Here is a 23,669-nt window from a genome sequence, read left to right as displayed (position 1 = left end):
TCGACGAAACGTGGGGTAAAGGTGAGGAGGACGAGAAGAAGGAGCACGGAGGGACACAGACGCAAAGGAAGAGGGAGAGTTGGAGGCGAAGAGCGAGAAAGAGAAGTGAAGCTTTGATTGATGGGGTTTGCGCGGGTTTGCACTGTTTGACTGCACTTGCAGCCTGAGGCGTACATATGTTGCTATCCGCGCCGCTTATGTCATCTCCGCCAGCCAAACTTGCGGTTCTCACGTGACCGCGACAACTTCGCCTGGACCGGCAAAAGCTCCTTGGATGAGGAACCTCCGCTGCTCTCCCCTCCCTCCACCTTCCCCGTCGTCTCACACCCGCAATTGTCCGTCATCATGGCCTCTGCTCGCTCCTTGATGCGGCTGGGATCTGGCCGCTCCCTGGCCCCCGCCGTCCGGTCGACCCGTACCTTCACTACGACCGCTCTGAAGGCCACTCAGGCCTCGACCGCGCCTATCTCAGAGGATGTTCCCAACATGCGCCAGGCCCAGCGTCCCCGTATGTCCAATGGCACCCGGATTCGACCATTGATATCGCAGGATGTGCACCACTAACATAATCTTTAGCCTCGGGTCCTCTCCGCGCCCCCGTCATCAACCCGGCCGACAAGTACCAGGACAAGGCGGACAGTCTGCACAAGTACGGCCAGTACATCATGTCGTGCCTGCCCAAGCACGTCCAGCAGTTCTCCGTCTGGAAGGATGAGCTCTGCATCTACGTCCCTCCCTCCGGTCTGATCCCCACTATGACCTTCCTGAAATACCACACCGCGGCCGAATACACCCAGATCTCGGACATCACCGGTGTCGACTTCCCCACCCGCGACCAACGCTTCGAGGTCGTCTACAACATGCTCAGCGTTCGCTACAACTCGCGTATCCGTGTCAAGACCTATGCCGACGAGGCCAGCCCCGTGCCCAGTGTTACCGGTCTGTTCGAGGGTGCTCTGTGGTACGAGCGTGAGGTGTACGACATGTTCGGTGTCTTCTTCACCGGCCACCCCGATCTGCGCCGTATCATGACCGACTACGGTTTCGACGGTCACCCGCTGCGCAAGGACTTCCCCTTGACTGGATACACGGAGCTGCGTTACTGTGAGGAGAAGAAGCGCATTGTCATTGAGCCTCTGGAGCTTACGCAGGCATTCCGGAACTTCGAGGGTGGTACTGCTGCCTGGGAGCCTGTCAGTGCGGGTACTGACAGAACTCCTGAGTCGGTATGTTGATATCAACCTTTACGATGACGAGGACGATGCTAACTAAAGATATAGTTCAAGCTGCCCACCCCCAAGCCGGAGCCGAAGGAGGAGGAAAAGAAATAGAGGAGATGTAATCGTATTATCTTTCCTTACTGGTTCTGTATGTACATACCGTGTGTTGAATTTGACGTTGGTTTCGCGCAAACTTCTAACGTGGGTCGCCATTTCTCAAAAGTAGGTTGACTCGCGCTATGATATCGTAGATCATGAAATTATATCCTTACATTGCACACAATTCGAAAACTGTCTCATCAAAAATTTGTAGAGCACTACATCCACATCCAATTGACCCAATTACACATCATATCAAAACACAAAAGAAACAACCCCCCATGAAACCATCCCCCGTGAAACGGACCAATAACCATCCTCCAAAAATAAGACACTCAAAACGGCAAAACGCCCCGTCCACGTCCCAAAACTGAACCAAAAAGGCGGCGAGCAATCTCATTCCATCGCTTGGCACCGCCCTTTCCTCCGACCGGCAGAAAAAGTTCCCTGACCAGAAAGAAAAACTACTTTAATCTATCTTAATCTTGAAATCAACATTGGAAGCCATAACTTAGAATATATCCCCGCATATTCCCCTCACCGCGAATATAAACCGACTACTTCATTTATCAACACATAAACACCACACACATCATCCTCACAATTCCCAAGACTACAAAAGCAACCGAGCAAAAATGGGGAAGCGCAACTTCGCAGACTTCTCCGAATCGCCATACACACCGCACGACCGGAGCCAATCTTTGCAAGTAACCCGACTATTCCAGAAATTCGAATATGGGGTGATGACACTATCCAAAGCGCTCAAGGTAGCGCGGGGGTTCGAGCGACAGAAGCTCGGACGGAGAGAGAAAACGGCGCAGAAGGAAGAGGGTGAGAAGAAGGAGGGGACGTTGAGTCGGATTGCGGAGGAGATTCAGGTTGTTAAGGTACAGCCCCTCTTCTCCCTTCTCAAGGCCGTTACTTTACTAAACATCTGAATTTTATAAATGATAAATAGACACTGGACCCCCACGTCACCGCCGAAAAATACCTCTTCAAGCAACTCCTCAAGACGAAACGCATCGCCGAGTCGCCGCTCTTCATCCAGTTCAAAGACAAGAAGAAGTTATCCGCGGAGGGACCGAAAAGTACAGCTGAAGCGAACGTCACGGCACGGTTGTACAAATCCACGCCGGTGAAGAATGTGTTTCCAGGGATCATGGAGGGGATACGCAAGTTATTGGGCATCGAGGATAAGCCTGCGGATGTGAAGAAGAAGAAGGATGCAAAGAAATCCTCCAAGGAAGAGAAGAGCAGCGGCAGCAGTAGCAGCAAGAAGAAGGCCGATGCCGAGCCAGCTCGGACAAGCGCATCTGCCTCGCCAAGCGACGACGAAGACATCAACATGTCCGACGCCGGCTCCGACGCAGAAAGCATCGACTACGCACAATTCGACGCGCGACTGGCGCCCGATTCAGGCGACGAGAACGAAGAAGATGGATCCGAAGGCGACGAAGATCTCGATCCCAACGAGATCAGCGACGTAGAAGAAGAAGAAGAGGAGGAGGAGGAAGAAGAGGAAGAATTAGACGACGACCAAGAAATCCCCTCCAACATGTCCATTTCCCGCTCCCCCTCCCCCTCCTCCCCACCCAGCAAAAAGCCTAAAGCAACCACCAGCAAGGCCTCCTCTACGCCCGCGACCAGCACGACCTTCCTCCCCTCACTCACAATGGGCGGATACTGGTCCGGTTCCGAGGACGAGGCAGAAGACGGCGCGGCGGCGAACGAGCCCCCGCGACGCAAGAACCGCATGGGACAGCAGGCGCGTCGGGCGCTGTGGGAGAAGAAGTACGGAGCCGGAGCGAATCATGTTAAGCAGGAGAAGAATAAGCGGAAGGGAGGAGGACGCGATAGTGGGTGGGATGTGAGGCGGGGAGCGACGGATGGGGGTGAGCGGTGGGGACGCGGTGGACAGCATGGTAGTAGGGGTAGACCGCAGCAGCAAAACCAGCAGTTTGGACGGCCGCAGCGTGGTGGACCGCCAGCGAAGAAGCCGGAGGATAATAAGCCGTTGCATCCGTCATGGGAGGCGGCGAGGAAGGCGAAGGAGCAGAAGGCTACTGCTGCTTTCCAGGGTAAGAAGGTTACGTTTGATTAGTGGGATATATCCTATTTCTGTATGTAGAGCATTTGTAGGTATTATATCATCATCATGGTTGAAAATATTTGGAATAATTATTTGTCCTGCTATTTCCACTAATAGTTGTGAAACAATATATACATACTGTCTAGGTATCTTGAAACATAAAATCCGGTGCTTACAGACGGATCAACATATAAACAACTACGCAACACAACACAACAGCCGTGAGAAGCCAAACCAAAACGCTGAAATCAATCACAACGAAAGTCGACTTGCCTTAAGGCAATTAATCATTCATGAAGTTCATCCACCGCGTATCTGTTGATTTCATCTCCCCAGAAAGGCTCGGCTGGCCGTCAGGTTCAAAACAAGGGATGGCAGTAAACTCTCCCAACTCCTGGGGCAGATTAGAAACGAAGTGATCGAGGCCGAAGTGCGGCATCTGCGATAAAGGATGTGAAACAGAAAAGTCCGATGAGTCGGGAAGACTCGCGCTGCCCACATCGGCTTCCACGGGCTCGTTCGCAGTGGATGCACCACCCGTCATAGGGGTCATAACGGGGGCGAGTCCGTTGCTAGTATGATGATACTGCTGCTCCTGGAATGGGACGATTTCCGGGGAGATGGGCCCGGTCTTCCATAGCATTTCCCAATTCTTGAACCGGTCGTATGCTGATTCAATGACACCGGTACTGCCTTGGGGTTGGGTCTGGCTGTATTCTTCGAGACGACGGATCGCTCGCTCTAGCGTTTCGATGACGCTTACTGCAGCGCGGGCAGAGCCGACACCCATGGACATGATCTTGATCAGTGCCATACCTTTGTCTAACGCTTCGCGTAGGCGCTCGGTGCGTTTGGTCAAGCTCTGGGCTAGAATGACGAGCAGAGCGGCCCGGCACGAGCTGAACTCAGTGAATGATGCACGGGCAAGACCGCGCTCGTCGCGAAGGAGCCGACATAGGTCGATGATCTCGAGAGCGGCTTCTACACAATCCGTGATCAATGTGGAGCGGTTCTTAGCGGGACCTGATGGTGTCTTGACCGGAGCACCAGGTATTGTGGCTGAGCTGATTGCCCGGTTGGTGCTGAAGAGGAACGGTCGTCCCAGGAAGATACGCGTCAGACAATAATCGAGCTTCAAATGCACATTGGAGCGAAATAGTGGCCCTGCTGGATTGAGATCCCTGCAGTTGGTTTCCTCGGGCAGCGTTCCCCACCAGTCGACAAGGTTCTTCCGCAGATTCAGGAGCCTCTCCAAGCAATCTTGTTGCTGGTTCTTTCGGGACTTGCGAAGGACGGATCTACTAGCGTTAGAAAGGTACAACTGCATTTTGAAGCCAAACGTTACATTTCATTCGCAACTTCTCCGAGCTTGAGGGTTAACTTGATGAGTGTCACCATGTTCGTATCATTTGAAACATGTCCCGATGGCGTCAAGCCCTGAAAGTCAGTGGGGAATGGGGCATCCACGTCCGCATCTAACAAGGACACTGGTCTTCCGTGAAGAATGCTAACACGCCTAGAAAGTCGTAAGCACGGATAAAGACAAGGGGGCTGCCATATAACCTACTTCTCGATCGTGTACGCAGTCCAAAACACACGGTTCCGAATCTCTATCATACGCGGCGATAGTCCTTCCCCCGTATACTTCCGGTGCATACCATTCTGGATCGCCATCTTCAGCGCCAGACCAAAGTAGGTATAGCATAGTCCAGACGTATCGAGTGGCAACAAATAAGTTCCAATCAGTAGGCAGGCCTGTACGCTTCGGACATTTGCCGTGGCGATAATATCTGGCAACAGCTTCGATGCGAACTGGTAGAAAGTGAGACCGACATCGTCCTCGGAAAAGTGATGGTCATCATCGAAAGCCGAGTTGGAAGAGAGACGATTGACGGGAATGGACGATTCCATATGCGCAAATTGTGTTCCGACAGCCAAGACCATCAGGATGGCGCAAACCGAGCCGGCATCCTTCGACGACAAACAGGACGGATCTGTATAGCATGTATTAAGCTTATCTCGCAGCCAATCTTCTTCGACGTAAAAGTTGTTGGTCTGTGCATATTTGAAGAATATTTGGACAAGGAAGTCGGCGACAAAACGGGGCGGAAGACAGGTGACTGATGTCGATACCAAAGTTGAACCCGACTGCAGCTGAGTCGCTCGCCATCGCTCTTCAAACGGTTCTGTTTCGGTCGACGCCTATCACCGTCAGCGCAATAGAAAAAAGAGTGCTGCGAAGGATTGTGATTACCTCCGGAGCTGCCGTCTTCATCCACTCGTCAATCTTCTGTCTAATCTTCATGGAGAAATTCAGGTATGAGAATTCTCCCGAATATTCTGCAGACCAGTCAGATAGCCTGCACCAGCAACAATAAACCCAAAACAAGTCAGAGAGTCATACGGGTAGTATTATCCGGCAAAGCCTTGATGGTAAAGTCCTCATCATCGATGGCCAAATCCTCGAGCTCCTCACCATCCAGCTGCATCGAAGGCGGCCCACCCTCCATTCCAGCGGGACGATGCTTATGTTTTAGCTCCTCCGCCATCTTCCGAAGAGAATGTATATCGAACGAGATGTTTGGGACATAGTGTTGAAGAATGCGTTCCATGTAGCGGACACGTTCCGACTCGAGCATTTCATGTTGGTTGAAAGCAACGGTGCGGTCTAGGAGCCTAACCCCATCGCATATTGTCTATCAGCCTCCACAAACTCACATTGCAGTATCATAACCAATTGAGAAAGAGGTATCAGACGACTTACGAGACGGACGATGAGCGAGCGAGCTTCTCGGCCTGATCGGGGTGAGTGAAGATGCATTGCCGACGATACCGGAGACATCGGCGACAGGGGACGCCTCCTTCGCATTTCTCCTTTACGCGACGACATCCATCGCAGCTATACTAGTCAGTAATATATTCCAAGAGATCTCAACAATTCCCAGATATCCCAACGGGGGGCATTTTGGGGATAAAATCGGGGATGGATGCAGCTCACGCTCGCACCGCTCTTTTGCGGTTTTCCTCGGAAACGCGGGGTCGTTTCTGCTGGCCCAGACCAGCAGGGGTACCAGGGCCCACATCCATGGTAGTTTCGAGTTCAGGGAGGCCGATGGAGAGGCAGGCGCATTGTAGAATTATAGAAAAAGCATGAGGCAAGAGGGGAGAGGGTCAAGTTGGGATTGAGTGGGTTGCGGAGGACAAGAAAATTTCCCCGGGGTTCGAAGGAGGAGGAGAAGGGGACCTTCCTCTGGCCCCTTCCCAATCTTTCTTCTTACTGATAAGATCATAAAAGGCGGCACACTCTCTCTCAGCCATGCCTTTGCCGATCTACCGCCGAGACCTCCGGGGAATGCCTTCCATCTACGAATCTTCTTACTTTTTAACGATTTTTAAATTTATGGAGTTAGCGCATTCCAGATAGTTGCCTGTCATTGGGTAATAGGTTAAGCTATCTTTTGTACCTAAATAGGGTGCTCGCGTGACTCAACTGGCCGCTGCAGGGCTGCCCGGCCGGCCATCCCAACTGGGGACGGACGGATATAGATGGATCATCACTACAGTAACCATGATCGAGCCCATTAGGGGAGCTATTGATTCTTAAAATCCATCCACTTCCATACCAATGTTTCTGGCCCGTCCAACTTCCAACAACTTATTCCCGACCACCAAATCCATCATTCCCATCCCCACGCACTTGAACACCACATTACATCCCTCCGGCACATCAATAGACTCATCCTTGCCCATCTTACCATAAAGCTCTCCAATCTCAACCAGTTGATCCTCCCTCGCCTCCGCCAGAATCAACTCGCCCGACTCTTCCAAACACGCCTCCTTCGAGTCCACGTAGACCTTCCCTCCGCCCGACAGCAGCGTCTCAGTGTCAATCTCCCGCATATGCGGCTTGTACGAGCCGATAAGGGAGATGAACCGCTGCTTGGACGGCTGGAGATAGGTGTACGGGAAGTTTGGCTCGGTCGCCGGCGTACAACTGAAGATCACATCGCAAGCACCCAATTCATTCCGTAGCTGTTCCTCGTAATCTGGAGTATCTTCTTTGACCAGCGTAGCAAAGGTCTTGTCGGGATGAGCAGCCCGTAGATCAGCGATCGCATCTCGCTCCAGCTCCTCCAGTCGCCGGCGACCGCGGTTGATCAATGTAATTCTCTTAATCTGGTCCGGAACGAGCAGCAGGGCTAGTCGAGCATGCCACTCCGCTTGGCGTCCAGAGCCAAAAATCAAGATGTGCTCTTTGTTAATGGTTGTGCAGCGAATGAACAGCGACATAACCGCCAAGGCGGTGCGGAAGGCTGTGATCTCCGCAGCACTGAGGAGACCTTGCAGTTTACCTTCCGGGGAGAAGATGTTGATGACACCGATGATCCCGTTGGCCTGGGAGGCGGTTACAACTTTGAAGCCGGTGTGCACGGTGTTGGACACAGGCATGAAGAGAGAGAGATTCTGGTCTTTGGTGAGGATGGTGCTGCGGAGTGGTTGGTGGATGAGTCGCTCGTGGCTGGGTGTGGACGACTCTGAAGATACAGTCGTAAGACCCTCACAGAGGGCATCAAGAAGATCATGGCATTGTGTAGGGGTTAACTGTCGCAGGATCTGGGCGACCGCTGGCTCAGGAAGAAGACGCATTGTGGAGGAAAATGTTGGCGATATAACAATCCTATACGGGAAAATTCAACAGGGTTGCGAGATATGGAGTATAGTAAATGGGAAGCCAATAGTTATATTGGTTGTGAGTTGTGTGCCTGATAGATGGTCAGCAGCCGTTATAGACAGATAGCCCCTCGGCACCCGGGGAAGCGATGTCGGAGTTAGACCAACTTAGTGCCTGGGTGTCAAGGGACACGGATATCATCGGACATCAGTACCGAGAAGAAAGGTCTAGTTGGCCGGCACTAATGTCGGATGGCCTTCCGTTGCGATCGAAAGTTGCAATCGGGAATACGTTGTAGATGCGAGGAACGCGGGGTCGGGAATGGATCGACTGTCCCTCTTGACATCACTGCCGCGCGCTACGTGGTTTAGCGGCTATCTATGCCGCACTATGATAGCACCAAGTAAACTAGTTCAGGTTGAGCTTTGTTATCATGAAAGAGTGAATCAGATTTCTAACGCCATCTACATGCATGCTCACGCTTAGGGAATCAGCTAACAAAACCACACAATGCGCCAAAAGGCTAAAAACCAAAACAAATATGCGAGTCAAGAGGTATCATAGAACAACATCAGTTACCGAAGCCAAACACGCGACGAGCGCGGCGCTTGAGCTCTCCAAGCATAGCCTCCTGCGACTGCTTGGTACGGCCAACCGCCTCGGTGTTCTCCACAGCACGTCTCATCAGGAAGCCCATGCATTCCTTAACAGTGCCCCAGGTCAGAAGCTTGTACACGTTCGGGGTCTCCTGGGAAGCGGGGCCATCGGCGCTGGAGAAGCCTTGCAAGAGCTCGCAGCTGACCTCGTCGGCCATACCCTGAAGTTGGGCATAGCTGAGATCAACTCCCTGCTTCTCGGCGCGAGCAGCCTGCTGAAGACGGATGGCGTGGGCCTTGCGGACAGAATCCCGGTTGTGAGTGGCGATGATAACGTTGACAGGGGGCAGCTCGGTCTTGTGCTCCTCGGAGGCGGGCTGCAGCATCGAGTTGTAGCGGCGAGTCAGGAGAGCCTCGACGACACCGTCGTAACAGGCGTCAGTCTCCTCCTTCTCAGCCCAGATCAGGTGGCGAGGCTCGGTCTTCAGGTAAGCACCACGGACCAGCTTCACACCAGCAGTGTAACCCTCCTGGCGAGCAACCTCAAGGTGTTTGGCAATGGTGGCCGGGGTCGAGCGGAGGTAGGCCTGGTAAGTGTTGTAGAAAATGGCGTGGCCGGGGGTCTTCGCATTGCAGTACTTCTGGTACTTCAGAGCCCACTTCTCGATACCCAGCTGCACAGCCTGCTCCTCGGCATCGACGAGTAGGCGCACGTTGCGCGAGATGGCCAGGTCGCAGACCTTTGTGATAGCGTAATCCATGAACTCGGAGGGAGCAGCCTGCTTCTGCAAGAACTCGAGCACCTGAGTACCCATACCGGTGAACCTGTAAAGATTAGCACATGATCCAATTCGAGTCAGCTGTGGAGAAAACCTACTTCAGGGCCACAAAGTCGCCTTCCTGGGCCATGTCGACGGTTTGCAGGGTACCATCCAGCCAGGTCTGGATCTCCGCCCGCGCGGCCTTCTCATCGCGAGGGTCGACATTGCCCTCACCCACCAGGACCTCGCGAGCGTAACCCAGCAGAACACCCCGGTAGCCCAACTGCTTGATGGCCTGGATTGACTGCTGCACCTCGAGCTTGTTCTCACCGGCGTTGAACTGCTTGTACAAAGTGTGCTTGACGAGCGCGTTCAACAGAGGGTTTTTGGCGACGTCCAGAACGGGGGTCTTGGGGTGCGCGAGGGTCGAGAGCGCAAAGATGCACGGCTTCAACAGGAGGGTGGAAGAGGAGACGGAGAGGATCACCAGCGACCGCAGGACGGAGGAGATGGGGAGCTTAGCCAGGGGAGATCCCGAGGCATCGTGGGAGGGAACGGCAGCCTGCTGCTGCAACAGGTTGTTGGTGGGGGAGGACGCAGCGGCAGAAGATTTGGGGTTGCTGGTGCGGCTAACGTATCTGGCGGACGAGTATGTAGAGGGGACGCTCGAGAGCACCCGCATAGGACGGCGGGCAGCCTTCATGATGATGGTAGATTAAGTGGCGAGTGTAGAAGAAGGTGGCAAGGAGGGGAGGGGAGGATGAGTGTGGAAGGCAGAAGAGTCATGCAGCGGTGATAAGAATAAGTAGTTCTTCAGTCTGAGGACAAAGGAGGGGAATTTGTAGTGGTATGAAATGCATCGCAAGGGAATGGAAGTATGGCAAGTGGAGGATCTTTCTTTAGTGTAACTAGTAGATGGGGGATGGAAAGAAGCGGTTCCCGTACCGGTGGAAACCGGGCAGGAAGTGGACTGAAAGCCGGTCAGCATTGGCTTTCTTTCTACAACCCGGACAGCCATTACTATCATTTTCTTTTTTTTTTTTTTTTTTTTTTTTCTTTTTTTCTGGGGCTGCTCGTCCCCGTGACGTTAGATAATGCAAACTGGCTAGCCGTGACTGGGAGATTATGCGAGTGACGTTGCAGTGGAAGGGTGGCTAACTATAACATTGTTGCACCTGACCCGGCCAGTTGTGTCTAGATCTACGCCTGATCGCCCGCTACTGTAGGCTTCGCTCGAGCTTACCGATGAACTGGAGTTGGGGTGGTGTGTGTCACTACTCGATAGGAGGGCTTTGACTGGATCTTGACTAGGCCTTATGCTTCCTAGCAAATGAGAAAGTATCTCGAACTTTAGACAAAAGCACCAAAGGCCCCGTGCCCAAAACCCTACCCATCCTTGTTTCCTGTACTTTTTGGAGGGGTCAAAAAAAGTCCAGGTTATCGATCTGGCGATAACCCTGATAAGTGGTCGATAAGAGATTGGCGATGACCGGCAGGCGGGCCGGTGGGTTCATCCCCACCGGAGCTGTCGCCGCTTGACCGGCCCGGTCGTGCTGCTGGGCTACAGATTCACTAGAGACGATTACTATGCCAGCATGTAAAAGAATGTGTACCCCTAGCAGGGCATACAGGCAGGCCGATCTCGCTATAGAACTATACTGTATTTTTCGATCATGTCTGTAGTCAGGTCAAGGTATCACCCTCTCTTACTTCTTGGACAACATCGCTGTTGCTGGCTATTACTGTGTACAGGGTACTAAAGTAGAAACAGCTACGGAATCTGCCTTTAAATCTTGCCATCAGGCACCATCTTCTATGATGCCTGAATAGTCAGGCATTAAAACACTACTAGCCTCATCTGGTTTAGTGCTGGAAGGTTCCATTGAAGCTCCACCGGGAGGCATCCGACACACCAATAATGGCAGCGAATGGCCAGCCTGGATGGGTCAAGCTTTCCAAACGAGCAAAGATGAACCATGCCATTAGGTAACAGAATGACTCCATCAACAGGTTTGGCAATGTTGCAGTTTCTCTTAGTCACAGCAACCTCGCGGTGGATTCAGCTCTCTTCACGCTCTAGAATATGCCCACTGTGGTGCGGAGAACAACCCCGGATTTGCAGCAGTCTAATACTCTAATGCCACGAGGGACGCCGCCGGCTTCTGACAGCTTTATAGAAGCTTAAATCGTCAATGAAAAACCGATCCATATCAAACAATGAGCAAGCCAGATAGCCTGATATCGCATCCATGTCCCTGCCGCGTCGGACGATCCCCGCCCGCCAGCCAGGCAGATAAGGGAACCTGTGGCAGCCACCAAACCTTCCCATCTTCTAACGAGAAACACTGCTCGTATGTAAACCCAAACTAGAGATAAGATGCTAAACCCCCGCATATCGCCTCCCCAGAGCCCTCGGGAGCCAATGATGGTGTCCTTCTGGAAGACTTTACGCCATCGGGCCGTGGCTCAAAGTCATTTCGTGTTGGTCCTGATAAGCATATTTTTTTTGAGACGGGCCAGCTGGTCGCCTCTGCGGCACCCATATAAGACGTCCGTAGCCGATTCCCACAATTGACTGTTCCTGTCATTCGCATCAGTACATTATTCCACGTTCTTGTACACACCAGAATGGGTGCACCGACGTTCAAGGACTCCGAGAAGTCCGCAAATGAAGTGACATCTCCTCCCGTATATGTTGATGAAGACCCCGAAGCCCTCAAGGGCGAGATCCACCATGGGCCAAACACAGACACCCAGCGTGGACTGTCCTCTCGACAACTGCAGCTGCTTGCTCTCGGTGGTTGTATTGGCACCGGTCTCTTCGTAGGTTCCGGATCCACGCTGTCGATTGTGGGCCCAGCACCACTGTTCATGGGCTATTTTGCCATGTCCACAGTGGTGTGGTTTGTGATGAACGTGCTGGGCGAGATGACCACCTATCTGCCCATCAAGGGTATTTCGGTGCCTTACGTGATTGGCCGCTACACAGAGCCTAGTATCGGATTCGCTGCTGGTATGTTTTACATTGTACCTGAAATGTTTATTCTAGTTTTGCAGTAATAAGCTAATTCTGATTTAGGATACAATTATTGGTAGGCTGACATTATTCTCCGTTCACCAACACAATCTAATCTCTATGCCTCTTAGGTACTCGTTTGCCATGTTACTGGCAAGTGAAGTGACGGCTGCCGGAATCATCATCCAGTACTGGACTACCTCCATCAGTGTTGGGGTGTGGATCACTATCATCCTCCTCGGTATGTCTCTCAATATTCTATTTCGCAGTTCTAGATTGATTCTAACACCCACAGTGATTCTGCTCCTAAATATCGTCGCGGTGTCATGGTATGGAGAAGCCGAGTTCTGGTTTGCAACGTTAAAGATTCTTGCCATTATCGGTTTAATTATCCTCGGCGTGGTGCTCTTCTTCGGTGGTGGCCCCAACCATGATCGACTCGGCTTCCGCTACTGGGACAACCCGGGCGCATTCAATCCCTACTTGGTGGGTGGAAACACCGGTCGCTTCCTCGACTTTTGGACCGCCTTTATCAAGTCTGGCTTCTCCTTTATTTTCTCCCCCGAACTTATCACCACTGCTGCTGGTGAAGTTGAAGCACCCCGTCGCAACATCCCGAAAGCCACCAACCGATTCATCTACCGAGTTTTCGCCTTTTACATCCTGGGATCTCTGGTAATTGGTGTGACTGTGGCCTACAATGATCCTAAACTCATGTCCGCCGTTGCTAGTGGTAGCTCTAGCGCCAGTGCCAGTCCTTTTGTCATTGCCATTCAGAATGCTGGTATCTCAGGGCTAAACCATGTCGTCAACGCTGCTATTCTAATCTCAGCCTGGTCCTCGGGTAATGCATGGCTGTTCGCTGGTTCTCGAACACTGTATTCGCTCGCCTGTGGCGGCCAGGCCCCCAAGATCTTCACCCGATGCAACCGCAACGGCGTGCCCTACGTGGCCGTTCTCATCACCTGGGTAGTCGGCTTGTTGTCCTTCCTGAACCTGTCGGACTCGGGAGAGAACGTCTTCTACTGGTTCACGAACATCACCACAGTGGGAGGATTCATCAACTGGGTGCTCATTGGTATTGCCTACCTGGTTAGTTATTTCCATCAAGCTTTTCTGCAGACCCGACTAACAAAACACAGCGCTTCCGCAAAGCATTGACCTACCACGGCCTGATGGACACGCTCACTTTCAAGACCCCTCTGCAGCCCTACGGCACATACTACGTTATTCTGATCGTGTCCCTCCTGACCATCACAAACGGATACGCGGTTTTCTTTCCCGGCAACTTCACTGCGGCCGACTTTTTGGTGTCGTATATCGTGGTAGCTATTTTCCTAGCCCTCTATGTGGGCCACAAAGTGTGGTATCGGACCCCATGGATGACCAAGGTGTCGGAGATTGACGTGTTCACGGGCAAGGAGGAGATTGATCGGCTCTGTGAGAATGACTTTGAACGGAAGCCACGTAATTGGCTGGAGAGGGTGTGGTGGTGGATTGCTTGAGCAGGATTCACCACATGAGTCAGAAGTATATATTTGCAAAATCCTTTGAGCACGACACATGTACATAGATTGAATGTTATAGCCAAGAATGGAAGGCTTAGTTATAGCTTGGCAATTTCTTAGTGTTGGCATTCCTCGAAAAGAGTGTATTGGTAGTGCTAGTAGGCTTGCAGAGAGGTCAGGTGGTCAAGTCACGCGTCGGTTTGCTGCGGTATTCATCTCCGCCTCTTTTTGCTGCTCCACGTATTTTGTCATTTAGTCGGTATGCAGCCATTATGCATGGATCAAACTCGGCATTCGTCATCAATTCTAGAGGTGCTTTGAGCTCTCAATTGACTCCATGTGAGGGTAATTAGTGTCTCATGTTGTGGTATTTTCAGGACCAGCTTCAAGCTTAATGAAGACGAGTCAGACAGCGGAGATTCCAGAGCGATCGCTTGTACTGTGCGGACCCATGCGGAGGCGGAGAGCTACCGCTGCAACACAATTCATTCAGATTCAAATAACATAACTATCATTAACTGATGCGAAAATCCAACACAGACAGGTTCCTGTTAGTCATGATTATCGTGCGTGTCCAGCACTATCTGCCTACTAATGAAATACCAGCGGAAGGCCAGCAGCCGGTGGAGATATCCGGGCCGGTGGGCAGCTCCACCCGGAATCCAGCCGGCGGTACTGATTAGCGCGACAGCAGAGTATCAGATCTGCCTGCATTTCCTGCCCGGCCCATTGGTTGCCGGTACGCTGCAAGGACAATCACTTGTTGGTTTGCTGGGTTGGACCTTGTCTCTCTGAATCCTGAACTGCAGTGTACTTTGTGCCACCCAGGGATCCTGCGTGCTGACTAACCACGGCCGGCAGTAACCGGGCCTCTTATATCACCGGAGCTTCCCCGCGTCTGCTTCAATTTCTCCTCATCTCTCCTACTTTTCATCCCCTCGGATTCAGTCCTCGTCCAGTTGCTACAACTCGGAAGAGCACAATCCATCATGCAGTCCTCTTTGCTCCTGCGTTCTCGGGGCCTTTCCCTCGCCAAATGCCCCTCCCTCTCCCTTGCCCGCACGAGCGCTCGTGCTATGGGCTCTTACGCCACCTTCAAGGTTCCTCGCATTGACAACGAGCCTAACGTGAGTAACCGTGAAATCGCGGTCATTGTCAAGTTTACTGACTCAATCGCAGAAACACTACGCCCCCGGATCTCCTGACCGCCGCGGTCTCGAGGAGGCCCTCGCCAGAACCAAGCAGAGCGGTCCCCTCAATGTGCCTTTGGTGATTGCCGGCAAGGAGGTTAGTTAGCAGACATGCGAGTAGCAGAAACAATTGGATAAACCTAACTCCCCGCAGATCAAGAGCTCCCAGGTCGAGACCCAGAGCAACCCCGCATCCCATGCGCCCGTGGCTACCTACTCCAACGCCTCCGTCGCCGAGGTCCAGGCTGCTATTGACGCCGCCCTCGAGGCTCGCAAGTCGTGGGCTGCTACCTCTTTCGCCGATCGTGCCAGCATCTTCCTCAAGGCCGCTGACCTGATCTCGACCAAATACCGCTATGACATCATGGCTCTGACCATGCACGGCCAGGGCAAGAATGCCTGGCAGGCCGAGATCGACTCTGCTGCTGAGCTGTGCGATTTCTTCCGCTTCGGTGTCAAGTACGCCGAGGACCTGTACGCTCAGCAGCCCGTTCACCACGCCCCTGGTGTGTGGAAGTAAGTCATGCACGATCTAAAGTAGCAGTCTATGGATCAAACTAACCTGACTAGCCGTGTGGAATACCGTCCCCTGGAGGGATTCGTCTACGCCATCAGTCCCTTCAACTTCACTGCCATTGGCGGTAACCTGGCTGGTGCTCCCGCCCTGATGGGTAACGTCGTCGTCTGGAAGCCTTCTCCTTCCGCCATCGCCTCCAACTGGCTCGTCCACCAGATCCTCCTCGAGGCCGGTCTGCCCAAGAACGTCATCCAGTTCGTTCCCGGTGATGCCGCTGAGGTCACCAACACCGTCCTGAACCACCCCGACTTTGCTGCCCTCCACTTCACCGGTAGCACCGCTGTGTTCCGTAGTCTCTACGGCCAGATCGCCAACGGCGTTGCCGAGGGCAAGTACCGCAGCTACCCCCGCATTGTTGGTGAGACCGGTGGCAAGAACTTCCACCTGGTCCACAAGTCGGCCGATGTCCGCAATGCTGCCGTCCAGACTGTCCGTGGAGCTTTCGAGTTCCAGGGCCAGAAGTGCAGTGCCACCTCCCGCGCCTACGTGGCCGCATCCATTGCCGACGAGTTCATTAAGAACGTCGTTGCCGAGACCAAAAACATCAAGGTCGGCGAGCCTTCTGACTTCACCAACTTCTGCGGTCCCGTCATCCACGAGGCCTCCTTCAACAAGCTGGCCAATGTGATCGACGAGGCCAAGAACGACCCCGAGCTCGAGCTGCTGGCCGGCGGTAGCTACGACTCCTCCAAGGGATGGTACATCCAGCCCACCGTCTACCACACCACCAACCCCGACCACCCACTCCTTTCCCGCGAGCTCTTCGGTCCCGTCCTGGTCATCCACACCTACGCCGATGCCACCGAGGCCGACTTTGCCAAGATCTGCGAGAAGGTTGACCAGACCGGCGACTACGGTCTGACCGGTTCCATCTTCGCCCAGGACCGCGAGGTTCTCCGCACCGCCGACGACGCTCTCCGCAACACCGCCGGTAACTTCTACATCAACTGCAAGAGCACTGGTGCTGTTGTTGGCCAGCAGCCTTTCGGCGGTGCCCGTGCCAGTGGTACCAACGACAAGGCCGGCAGTGGCAACCTGCTGTCTCGCTTCGTCAGTCTGCGGTCGATCAAGGAGGAGTTTGTCCCTACCTACAAGGTTCCCTACCCTAGCAACGATGCTTAGGGGTTTGAGCCGTATGGTGATGAGAGATGGTTATTTGGCATATTCCATATTCCCCACGAGTTTTGCATATGTGGCGTTCGGTAAAATTGTTGTATACATAGTTTAGTTATTAAATATATCCAGTCCACCGAAAACTTATACCTGTAAAACCACACTAAAGTCTATACCCATAATTGGCCATTTAGATACCATCCGCACACCTCTCCAAAAACCTCCTCATACTCCCCATCGCCTCTCTCGCAAACCCCTCCACATCCCCAATCTCCTCCTCCCCTGACTTCCCCCCATCAAAAATCTCCATACTAAACCACCCCCTAAACCCGGTCCTCAACACCGCCCTCCCCACCTCCTCAATAGGCAAATACCCCCCATGATACGGCATCGGCCTGAAATCATGACTCCACCGCGCCCTCGGCCTCGCCCCATCCACCACCTCATCCTCAAACGGAGATAGTGGCTTATACGCATCCGACACCTGCAAGAGGAAGATCTTCTCCGGAGGAACCGTCCTCGCCAACTCCTCCAAACTATCTTCATACCTCTTCCTCACATCATCCTCACCACCACCAACCACTCCCTCAGCAGTCGTCGGATCCCCCCACTCCCCCCCGGCCGTCTGAAACGTATCCAAACACAACCCAACATTCTCCCTCCCCACATCCCTAACTATCTCCCATACATCCTTCCAGTTCGGCGCATGCGTACTCCAACACCAGTTCTCGTACGCGATACGTTGGCCCTTGCTCGCTAATATATCTGCCAGCTCACGCAGATCCTCCACCACTGCCTCCCTATCCACCTCCCCATTCTTCATACATTGTAACTTCTCAGCGGGTGTATCCGTCGACCCAATCTGCAACAAATCCGTCCCCAAAGCCTCCATAATTCCACTCCACCCCTTCGCGCGCGAGAACGCATCCTCCCGTTCCGGGGAACCGCGAGGCCATCCCTCGAAGTTGGCGAACGGTTGGAGCATCATGATACGGAGGTTGTGGGATTCGCATAGTGAGCGGATTGAGGTTGCCGCGTGGATGAGGGCCGGGTAGTCGGTTGGTAGGATCTGGGTGGTTCCTGGGTTGTGGGTGTTGGCGTAGGCGAGGAGGTCGGGGAAGGCTAGCTCGATGCCGGTGAAGGAGGCGGAGCGGAGAGTAGAGAGTTTGGTTTCTAGGGGGGTTGTGCTGGGGGGTCCCAGGGAGCAGGTTGCGTAGCTGAGGGGGATCTTATTGATTTCTATTGTAGGGGACATGGTTGTTATGGTGGTAGTGATGAGGCTGTTGTGTGGTTGTGGTGGTGTTTGGGAATTGATGTTGTAGATGTGTTTAATTGTGGTAAAGATTACTTATAAATAAAGATTGAAGGTAGATTAGATTGGCTGTGATGATGATAGTTGTTGATGGTCGCAACTGAGTTGGTTGGTTTGGGTTCGTTCAGGATGATGTAACCGGGCCGTTGATTGAGGTTAGGGCTTCCGGTGCTTCCAGATAGGTACTTTTAGTAAATAGTGCAGCAGGTTTTGATCAAATAAGTGGGATTTATCTTTTAGTCAATCAATCATGCCATGCTTATAAAGTATTAGGATGGGTTGTATAACATGATATTAGTGAGTGAGTGGTATCTGCCATGACGTCTGCACATGATGTAACGGGTGCGTAGTAGTAGTGCCTGGTCTATCCGCGCCACAGCAGCTCTTAAAATGCTTCATTTCACAACCCCTTAACAACATTCCGCTGTAAATCCAGTTCACTATACTACCAATAAAACCAGTAATAATGCCGTCTCACTCCTTCAAACGAATCGGCATCGTCGGAGCCGGCAACATGGGCTCGATGATGAGCTTCGCCTTCACCGAGCTCGGGCTGGACGTCTCCATCTGGGACGTGAAGCGCGAAAACGTCGACGGGATCAAGAAGTGGTATGACGAAGGGAAATTCAGCGGCAAGGGGAAAGTGGAAGGATTCTACGAGATCGATAAATTCACCAAGAGTCTGGAAGGTCAAGGGGAACGGAAATTATTTATCTTCTCTATAACCCATGGCGATCCCGCGGACTCCGTCTTGGATATGATTCAGAATGATCTGAAAAAGGGAGATATTATCCTCGACGGCGGGAATGAAAACTATCGACGGACTGAGCAGCGACAGAAGCGATGCAAGGAACTCGGCGTCAGTTGGATCGGCATGGGTGTCTCGGGCGGGTATCAGTCGGCCCGCCATGGCCCGAGTTTATCGCCTGGCGGAGATCCAGAAGCAATTGAGCTTGTCTTACCGTTGTTGGAGCAGTATGCGGCGAAAGATGAAAAGACCGGCAAGCCTTGTGTGACGAATGTGGGACCTGCTGGTTCGGGTCATTTTGTTAAGATGGTTCATAATGGTATTGAAGGGGGGATGTTGTCTACCACGGCGGAGGCGTGGGCTTTGCTTCATTGGGGATTGGGACTGGAATATCAGGAAATTTCTGATATATTTGAAGACTGGAATACGAATGGAGAATTGCGGAAGAACTTTCTGCTCGACATTGGTGTGCAAATCCTGCGCACGAAGAAGACTCCCCAGGGCGACTACCAAGGCGAAGGCGCCAGTCAGAACGGCGGTTACGTGCTGGATGACGTGCTCGACAAAGTGGTACAGGACGACGATGACACCGAAGGAACGCCCTACTGGTCGGTCATGGAGACTGCAAACCGACATGTGGCCGGTCCTACGCTCGCCACGGCTCACTATATGCGCATCGCTAGTGGCAATCGCGCTGAGCGACTGGAGGTTGCCAAGAAGCTCAACATCCCTGGTCCCAAGGCCATCGACACCAAAGATCGCAAAGACTTCATCGAGAAGCTGCGTCGCGCCGTCTACTGCTCCTTCTTGGCTTCATTCTGCCAGGGACTGGAGTTGATCGCGCGCGCATCCAAGGATGAGGGATGGAACGTCGATCTGAGCAAATGTATCCAGATATGGCGTGGGGGATGCATCATTCAGTCTGAAGCTATTGCAGATCTTCTGCAACCGCTCATGCGTCCTGATCTGACCAACATGAAGTTCCTGGATGAGGTCGCCCGGGAGCTGCACAAGCACTTTGACGCGCTAAAGGAGGTGGTGTTGGCGGCCACGGTAGCAGATCAGTATATTCCCGCGTTGTCTGCTACATTAGAGTACCTGAAGTATGAAGGGGGAACGATGCTGCCAACGAAGTTCATGGAGGCGCAGATGGATTTGTTTGGCGCCCACGCCTACTACATACCGGGTGTACCTGGAGAGGATCCGGGGCCGGTGAAGAAGGGACCTCACCACTACGAGTGGCGTCCAGCTTAGTGGAGAGATGTAATTGTTGTATAGGGAAGAAGATAATGTTGTAATGAGAGACATTCACATGTCATGATACTTCCACAGTATATATATAGATTCGGGGATTTCTGAAACACTTCTCTTTGTATCCATAACGGCCAGGCACAGTCCGTAGATAGTCTGTGATGAATCATCCAACCTAGAGTTATAACTGCAACACAAAGTATTGTAGGGCGTGAAAAATAGAGAGTTGGAGCGACAAGAGTAAACCAGATGGACGAATGATGCCTGAGGAAGCAGCACGTGGGGCGCAACTAAACCTTGCCGCCTCAGGCGGAAACGATTACCCGATTGGGCGATGACCCCGCCATGGAAGATTTGCGACAGTCTCCAACTTCAAATCACTCCGTCTCCTCTCCTCCTTCTCTTCTCTTATTGTATGCCCTTGCTTGCCCTGCGCCGTCTGTTGTCCACTCTTCCATCCCGCCCCCTCAGGAGAATCGAGTCCGCAAAGCAACTCGCCCAAAGAATGGCCGCCCTCCCCTCCACCTACGACGGTAAGTCCGATCCCCGCCCGTCGCATCGTGCTCCTGACAAATCCATACTGATCGCTACTTACCACCATAGAGCCCGTCCGTATCGCCGTTATTGGCGGTACTGGTCTGCGTGAGCTCCCTGGCTTCACCCAGGTTGCGTCGTTGAACATCTCGACTCCTTGGGGCACCCCCTCCTCCCCCATTACCATCCTGCACCACCAGTGCTCCCACAACAAGCAGACGGTCGCCATCGCCTTCCTGAGCCGTCACGGTCTGCACCACCAGATCGCCCCCCACGAGGTGCCCGCCCGCGCCAACATCGCTGCTCTGCGCTCCATCGGTGTCCGCACCATCATCGCCTTCTCCGCCGTCGGTAGCTTGCAGGAGGAGATCAAGCCCCGCGATTTCGTTGTTCCCGACCAGGTCATCGACCGCACCAAGGGTATCCGTCCCTTCACCTTCTTCGAGGGCGGCGTCGTCGCTCACGTTCCCTTCGGTGACCCCTTCGATGAGGGTGTCGCCAAGGTCGTCAGGGCCTGTGGACACAGCTTGGAGGGTGAGGGTGTGGTGCTGCACGACCGCGGTACCCTGATCTGCATGGGTATGTGATAATCCCCGATGGAATAAGGGTCTCAATTACTGATCACCGAATAGAGGGACCTCAATTCTCCACCCGCGCTGAGAGCAAGCTGTACCGCTCCTGGGGTGGCAGCGTCATCAACATGTCCTGCCTGCCCGAGGCCAAGCTGGCCCGCGAGGCCGAGATCGCCTACCAGATGATCTGCATGTCCACTGACTACGACTGCTGGCACGAGTCGACCGCCGATGTGACCGTGGAGATGGTCATGGGCAACATGAAGGCCAACGCTGTCAACGCCAAGCGCTTCGTGACCGCTGTGCTCGACGAGCTGGCCGCTGAGCAGAACTCGCAGCTGGTGCAAGCCAAGCACATCGAGGGATCCGTCAAGTTCGGTTTGAGCACTGCCCAGCCCAACTGGAGCCCCGAGGCTCGCGAGCGGATGAACTGGCTGTTCCCTGGCTACTTCAACTAGGGCCACCGATGACCGGCGGGCTGGCATACGAGTGGATATCTATGAATAGATAGACTATGGTCATCATGACTTACGAAATGCATGATGCGAGGCATATAGAGAATACAAAGAATACAATACCATGTTATGAAGAAGTATGAAATTCGTGATGGTGTAATGATAGTTGACTGCGTAATGACTGAAGTGTGCTCTTATTCACTGGCTAGTCATTCACTGGTTCACAGATAACTCGCTAAGTCCGGCGCCTCTCCTGCATTTTAGTCCAGTGTTCTGCTCGCCCCGGCGATCTTGATGTTTACCTGCATCTTCATCATAACATAGTCACACTGCGGCACCAGAGTCCGGATCACCATGGATCTGAATTATACGACCATCGACGCCCGCGGGGACATGCTCCTCGTGGTCGAAACAGGTGGTGAGCAGATGTATACGCGCCTGACACGATTCAGTGAGTGCAGATCCATCAGTCCTCAGGTATTCATAATTCATGCTCATGCTAATGCACTATGTCACTATTCAGATCCCACCCACCGCACAACCCGGTCCGTTCCAACCTACTTCCAGGGAATTGTCGACACCATCAGCAAATTCCCCCGGCGGAGCAGTGCTCCAGCTCCACCAGAACACGAACTGATCGGCTCCAACCCTGGACAGCAAGCCACCAACAATGTCTCTCACAACCGCACTGTGCAGGCCAGAATCAGAGTATCTTCGGATCAACTCGCCCATACCTGCCCCTACTTCCAAGTGAAGATCAACAGTGAGGACAAGATTAAAGAAGCCGATGCTCTTCCTCCTCGATTCAATAACCTCGGTGCTTTGCTCGTGTTGCTTAATGCCATTCACGGTCGCGCCCTAAATGTCCCACGCCACGTTACCCCAGACACCCTGTGCATGATTGCACTCCTGACTGAGCACTTTGGATGTTACAATAACATGATGGCTTACAGTGAAATCTGGGTCATAAATATGTCTGAAGCGATCCCGAAGGCATACGACAATGATGTGGTCAAGTGGATTTACATCGCCTGGGTGTTCCGTCATCGTAGTCTCTTCTGGTACATCACTCGCGTCGCCATTAGAGGCAGTACCGGGGAGATTTCAAGACAAGGACTGCCGATTCCTGATCCGCTGCTGGGTGCGTATCATTCTATCTTTCTTTACTTCAATGATTGCAATTCTGAGACACTGACCTCTGACACGCACAGAGCACATTGATAGTCTCCGCCAGAAGCACGTCGACGCCCTCGTCATCTCGCTCTACCAGCGCATGGAATCCATCCTTGAGGAAGGCGGCTGCTGCGCGGCCTGCGACGCAATGGTCGTTGGACAACTGATGACAGAGATGAAGCCAAAGGATCTTTTCCCGCCACCCGAGGCCCCGTATGAGGGATGGAGCATTGAATATCTGCTGCGGATTCTATCGGACGTGGCCGAGCCTCAATGCACCCGCCTGTTTCATGAAGACTTGGGCTGTCCCCGGGGCCCCTGTGCATTGTTTCCTGAGACTAGTGACCTCATGAAGCGGGTTGATGTGGAAGCGACCGGCCTGGACTACGACTGGGTGGTTAGCGGCATTTGACGGAGGCTGCTATGGTTTAGGATCAGGGTCGGGCATTAACATGGAGTGTTTTTTTTTTTTTTCTCTTTTATGGCGTATTGCTGCTGGTTGGTTTTACGATGGAGTTGGATTCATAGATATGCCAGGCGTTGATAGGAACGGCGAATAGTTCTTTCTGGTTGGTAGTTAGTTGAGTATCAGTGGCTCCTTTTTCCTTTCGAATCGAACCCTGAATGGCCGTCTGCCACTTCCCCTGAAGATCCCAACGGACCGTAACTCTCCATTCACAACGGTCTCGTGAAGATAGTGGACGATGATCATCTCCCAAACCGCGCAAGCGAAGTCATGCATATGTCTAACAATAGCCTCGGCTGATCGTCACACGCCAGCTG

General features: G+C 53.0%; 10 protein-coding genes across 10 annotated transcripts; 6 read left to right on the top strand and 4 right to left on the bottom strand.

The window, feature by feature from the left end:
• Positions 1-290: 290 nt before the first annotated feature.
• BO83DRAFT_375018 (complex I 30 kDa subunit family protein) lies at positions 291-1,409 on the top strand. Its single transcript, XM_025530354.1, has 3 exons — positions 291-508; positions 577-1,226; positions 1,281-1,409. Exons 1-3 carry the CDS (start codon positions 346-348, stop codon positions 1,329-1,331), a joined length of 864 nt encoding a protein of 287 aa, XP_025392239.1. The 5' UTR covers positions 291-345; the 3' UTR covers positions 1,332-1,409.
• Positions 1,410-1,811: 402 nt separating this feature from the next.
• Positions 1,812-3,430, top strand: BO83DRAFT_414121 (BUD22 family protein). The gene is made up of 2 exons (XM_025534541.1): positions 1,812-2,206; positions 2,278-3,430. The coding sequence occupies exons 1-2, from the start codon at positions 1,955-1,957 to the stop codon at positions 3,418-3,420; spliced, it is 1,395 nt and encodes a 464-aa protein (XP_025392238.1). The 5' UTR covers positions 1,812-1,954; the 3' UTR covers positions 3,421-3,430.
• Positions 3,431-3,503: 73 nt separating this feature from the next.
• On the bottom strand, positions 3,504-6,615 carry BO83DRAFT_353513 (Zn(II)2Cys6 transcription factor). The gene is made up of 7 exons (XM_025529049.1): positions 6,407-6,615; positions 6,173-6,307; positions 5,813-6,084; positions 5,663-5,748; positions 4,976-5,610; positions 4,754-4,924; positions 3,504-4,706 (listed from the first exon to the last, which is right to left on the bottom strand). Exons 1-7 carry the CDS (start codon positions 6,493-6,495, stop codon positions 3,692-3,694), a joined length of 2,403 nt encoding a protein of 800 aa, XP_025392237.1. The 5' UTR covers positions 6,496-6,615; the 3' UTR covers positions 3,504-3,691.
• A 207-nt stretch (positions 6,616-6,822) lies between these two features.
• Positions 6,823-8,353, bottom strand: BO83DRAFT_375016 (putative proline utilization protein PrnX). The gene has a single exon (XM_025530353.1). The coding sequence runs from the start codon at positions 8,053-8,055 to the stop codon at positions 7,009-7,011; it is 1,047 nt and encodes a 348-aa protein (XP_025392236.1). The 5' UTR covers positions 8,056-8,353; the 3' UTR covers positions 6,823-7,008.
• Positions 8,354-8,527: 174 nt separating this feature from the next.
• Positions 8,528-10,298, bottom strand: BO83DRAFT_434213 (proline dehydrogenase family protein). Its single transcript, XM_025535767.1, has 2 exons — positions 9,554-10,298; positions 8,528-9,501 (listed from the first exon to the last, which is right to left on the bottom strand). The coding sequence occupies exons 1-2, from the start codon at positions 10,138-10,140 to the stop codon at positions 8,652-8,654; spliced, it is 1,437 nt and encodes a 478-aa protein (XP_025392235.1). The 5' UTR covers positions 10,141-10,298; the 3' UTR covers positions 8,528-8,651.
• Positions 10,299-12,052: 1,754 nt separating this feature from the next.
• Positions 12,053-14,069, top strand: BO83DRAFT_434212 (proline-specific permease). The gene is made up of 5 exons (XM_025535766.1): positions 12,053-12,450; positions 12,517-12,529; positions 12,585-12,694; positions 12,749-13,545; positions 13,596-14,069. The coding sequence occupies exons 1-5, from the start codon at positions 12,066-12,068 to the stop codon at positions 13,956-13,958; spliced, it is 1,668 nt and encodes a 555-aa protein (XP_025392234.1). The 5' UTR covers positions 12,053-12,065; the 3' UTR covers positions 13,959-14,069.
• Positions 14,070-14,663: 594 nt separating this feature from the next.
• Positions 14,664-16,974, top strand: prnC (delta-1-pyrroline-5-carboxylate dehydrogenase prnC). The gene is made up of 4 exons (XM_025526113.1): positions 14,664-15,088; positions 15,141-15,248; positions 15,306-15,667; positions 15,722-16,974. Exons 1-4 carry the CDS (start codon positions 14,951-14,953, stop codon positions 16,848-16,850), a joined length of 1,737 nt encoding a protein of 578 aa, XP_025392233.1. The 5' UTR covers positions 14,664-14,950; the 3' UTR covers positions 16,851-16,974.
• Positions 16,975-17,031: 57 nt separating this feature from the next.
• BO83DRAFT_454462 (sugar phosphate isomerase/epimerase family protein) lies at positions 17,032-18,367 on the bottom strand (the record flags this gene model as incomplete). The annotated part of the gene is made up of 1 exon (XM_025536973.1): positions 17,032-18,367. The coding sequence occupies exon 1, from the start codon at positions 18,094-18,096 to the stop codon at positions 17,032-17,034; it is 1,065 nt and encodes a 354-aa protein (XP_025392232.1). The 5' UTR covers positions 18,097-18,367.
• A 200-nt stretch (positions 18,368-18,567) lies between these two features.
• Positions 18,568-21,837, top strand: BO83DRAFT_405462 (6-phosphogluconate dehydrogenase, decarboxylating). Its single transcript, XM_025533804.1, has 4 exons — positions 18,568-20,144; positions 20,627-20,689; positions 20,756-21,265; positions 21,319-21,837. Exons 1-4 carry the CDS (start codon positions 18,620-18,622, stop codon positions 21,714-21,716), a joined length of 2,496 nt encoding a protein of 831 aa, XP_025392231.1. The 5' UTR covers positions 18,568-18,619; the 3' UTR covers positions 21,717-21,837.
• Positions 21,838-22,067: 230 nt separating this feature from the next.
• Positions 22,068-23,298, top strand: BO83DRAFT_454459 (uncharacterized protein; the record flags this gene model as incomplete). The annotated part of the gene is made up of 3 exons (XM_025536972.1): positions 22,068-22,164; positions 22,237-22,854; positions 22,925-23,298. 3 exons carry the CDS (start codon positions 22,068-22,070, stop codon positions 23,296-23,298), a joined length of 1,089 nt encoding a protein of 362 aa, XP_025392230.1.
• Positions 23,299-23,669: the final 371 nt, after the last annotated feature.

This window comes from Aspergillus eucalypticola (assembly GCF_003184535.1).
Source record: "Aspergillus eucalypticola CBS 122712 chromosome Unknown BO83scaffold_3, whole genome shotgun sequence".
NCBI classification, from domain to species: Eukaryota; Fungi; Ascomycota; class Eurotiomycetes; order Eurotiales; family Aspergillaceae; genus Aspergillus; species Aspergillus eucalypticola.
This window is presented reverse-complemented; position numbering and strand designations above follow the sequence as displayed.

Excerpts from the sequence above, each read along its gene's own strand:
- BO83DRAFT_375018 (XM_025530354.1), top strand. The coding sequence starts at position 346 with ATGGCCTCTGCTCGCTCCTTGATGCGGCTGGGATCTGGCCGCTCCCTG. Across the intron at positions 509-576 it reads GCGCCAGGCCCAGCGTCCCC|CCTCGGGTCCTCTCCGCGCC; the intron begins GTATGTCCAATG and ends CATAATCTTTAG. Across the intron at positions 1,227-1,280 it reads CTGACAGAACTCCTGAGTCG|TTCAAGCTGCCCACCCCCAA; the intron begins GTATGTTGATAT and ends CTAAAGATATAG.
- BO83DRAFT_414121 (XM_025534541.1), top strand. The coding sequence starts at position 1,955 with ATGGGGAAGCGCAACTTCGCAGACTTCTCCGAATCGCCATACACACCG. Across the intron at positions 2,207-2,277 it reads AGGAGATTCAGGTTGTTAAG|ACACTGGACCCCCACGTCAC; the intron begins GTACAGCCCCTC and ends AATGATAAATAG.
- BO83DRAFT_353513 (XM_025529049.1), bottom strand. The coding sequence starts at position 6,495 with ATGGATGTGGGCCCTGGTACCCCTGCTGGTCTGGGCCAGCAGAAACGA. Across the intron at positions 6,308-6,406 it reads CGCAAAAGAGCGGTGCGAGC|CTGCGATGGATGTCGTCGCG; the intron begins GTGAGCTGCATC and ends TGACTAGTATAG. Across the intron at positions 4,925-4,975 it reads ACTGCGTACACGATCGAGAA|GCGTGTTAGCATTCTTCACG; the intron begins GTAGGTTATATG and ends ACGACTTTCTAG.
- BO83DRAFT_375016 (XM_025530353.1), bottom strand. The coding sequence starts at position 8,055 with ATGCGTCTTCTTCCTGAGCCAGCGGTCGCCCAGATCCTGCGACAGTTA.
- BO83DRAFT_434213 (XM_025535767.1), bottom strand. The coding sequence starts at position 10,140 with ATGAAGGCTGCCCGCCGTCCTATGCGGGTGCTCTCGAGCGTCCCCTCT. Across the intron at positions 9,502-9,553 it reads GGCGACTTTGTGGCCCTGAA|GTTCACCGGTATGGGTACTC; the intron begins GTAGGTTTTCTC and ends TAATCTTTACAG.
- BO83DRAFT_434212 (XM_025535766.1), top strand. The coding sequence starts at position 12,066 with ATGGGTGCACCGACGTTCAAGGACTCCGAGAAGTCCGCAAATGAAGTG. Across the intron at positions 12,695-12,748 it reads GATCACTATCATCCTCCTCG|TGATTCTGCTCCTAAATATC; the intron begins GTATGTCTCTCA and ends TAACACCCACAG. Across the intron at positions 13,546-13,595 it reads TCATTGGTATTGCCTACCTG|CGCTTCCGCAAAGCATTGAC; the intron begins GTTAGTTATTTC and ends AACAAAACACAG.
- prnC (XM_025526113.1), top strand. The coding sequence starts at position 14,951 with ATGCAGTCCTCTTTGCTCCTGCGTTCTCGGGGCCTTTCCCTCGCCAAA. Across the intron at positions 15,089-15,140 it reads GCATTGACAACGAGCCTAAC|AAACACTACGCCCCCGGATC; the intron begins GTGAGTAACCGT and ends ACTCAATCGCAG. Across the intron at positions 15,668-15,721 it reads CACGCCCCTGGTGTGTGGAA|CCGTGTGGAATACCGTCCCC; the intron begins GTAAGTCATGCA and ends TAACCTGACTAG.
- BO83DRAFT_405462 (XM_025533804.1), top strand. The coding sequence starts at position 18,620 with ATGCCGTCTCACTCCTTCAAACGAATCGGCATCGTCGGAGCCGGCAAC. Across the intron at positions 20,690-20,755 it reads CCCTCCACCTACGACGGTAA|AGCCCGTCCGTATCGCCGTT; the intron begins GTCCGATCCCCG and ends TTACCACCATAG. Across the intron at positions 21,266-21,318 it reads CGGTACCCTGATCTGCATGG|AGGGACCTCAATTCTCCACC; the intron begins GTATGTGATAAT and ends ATCACCGAATAG.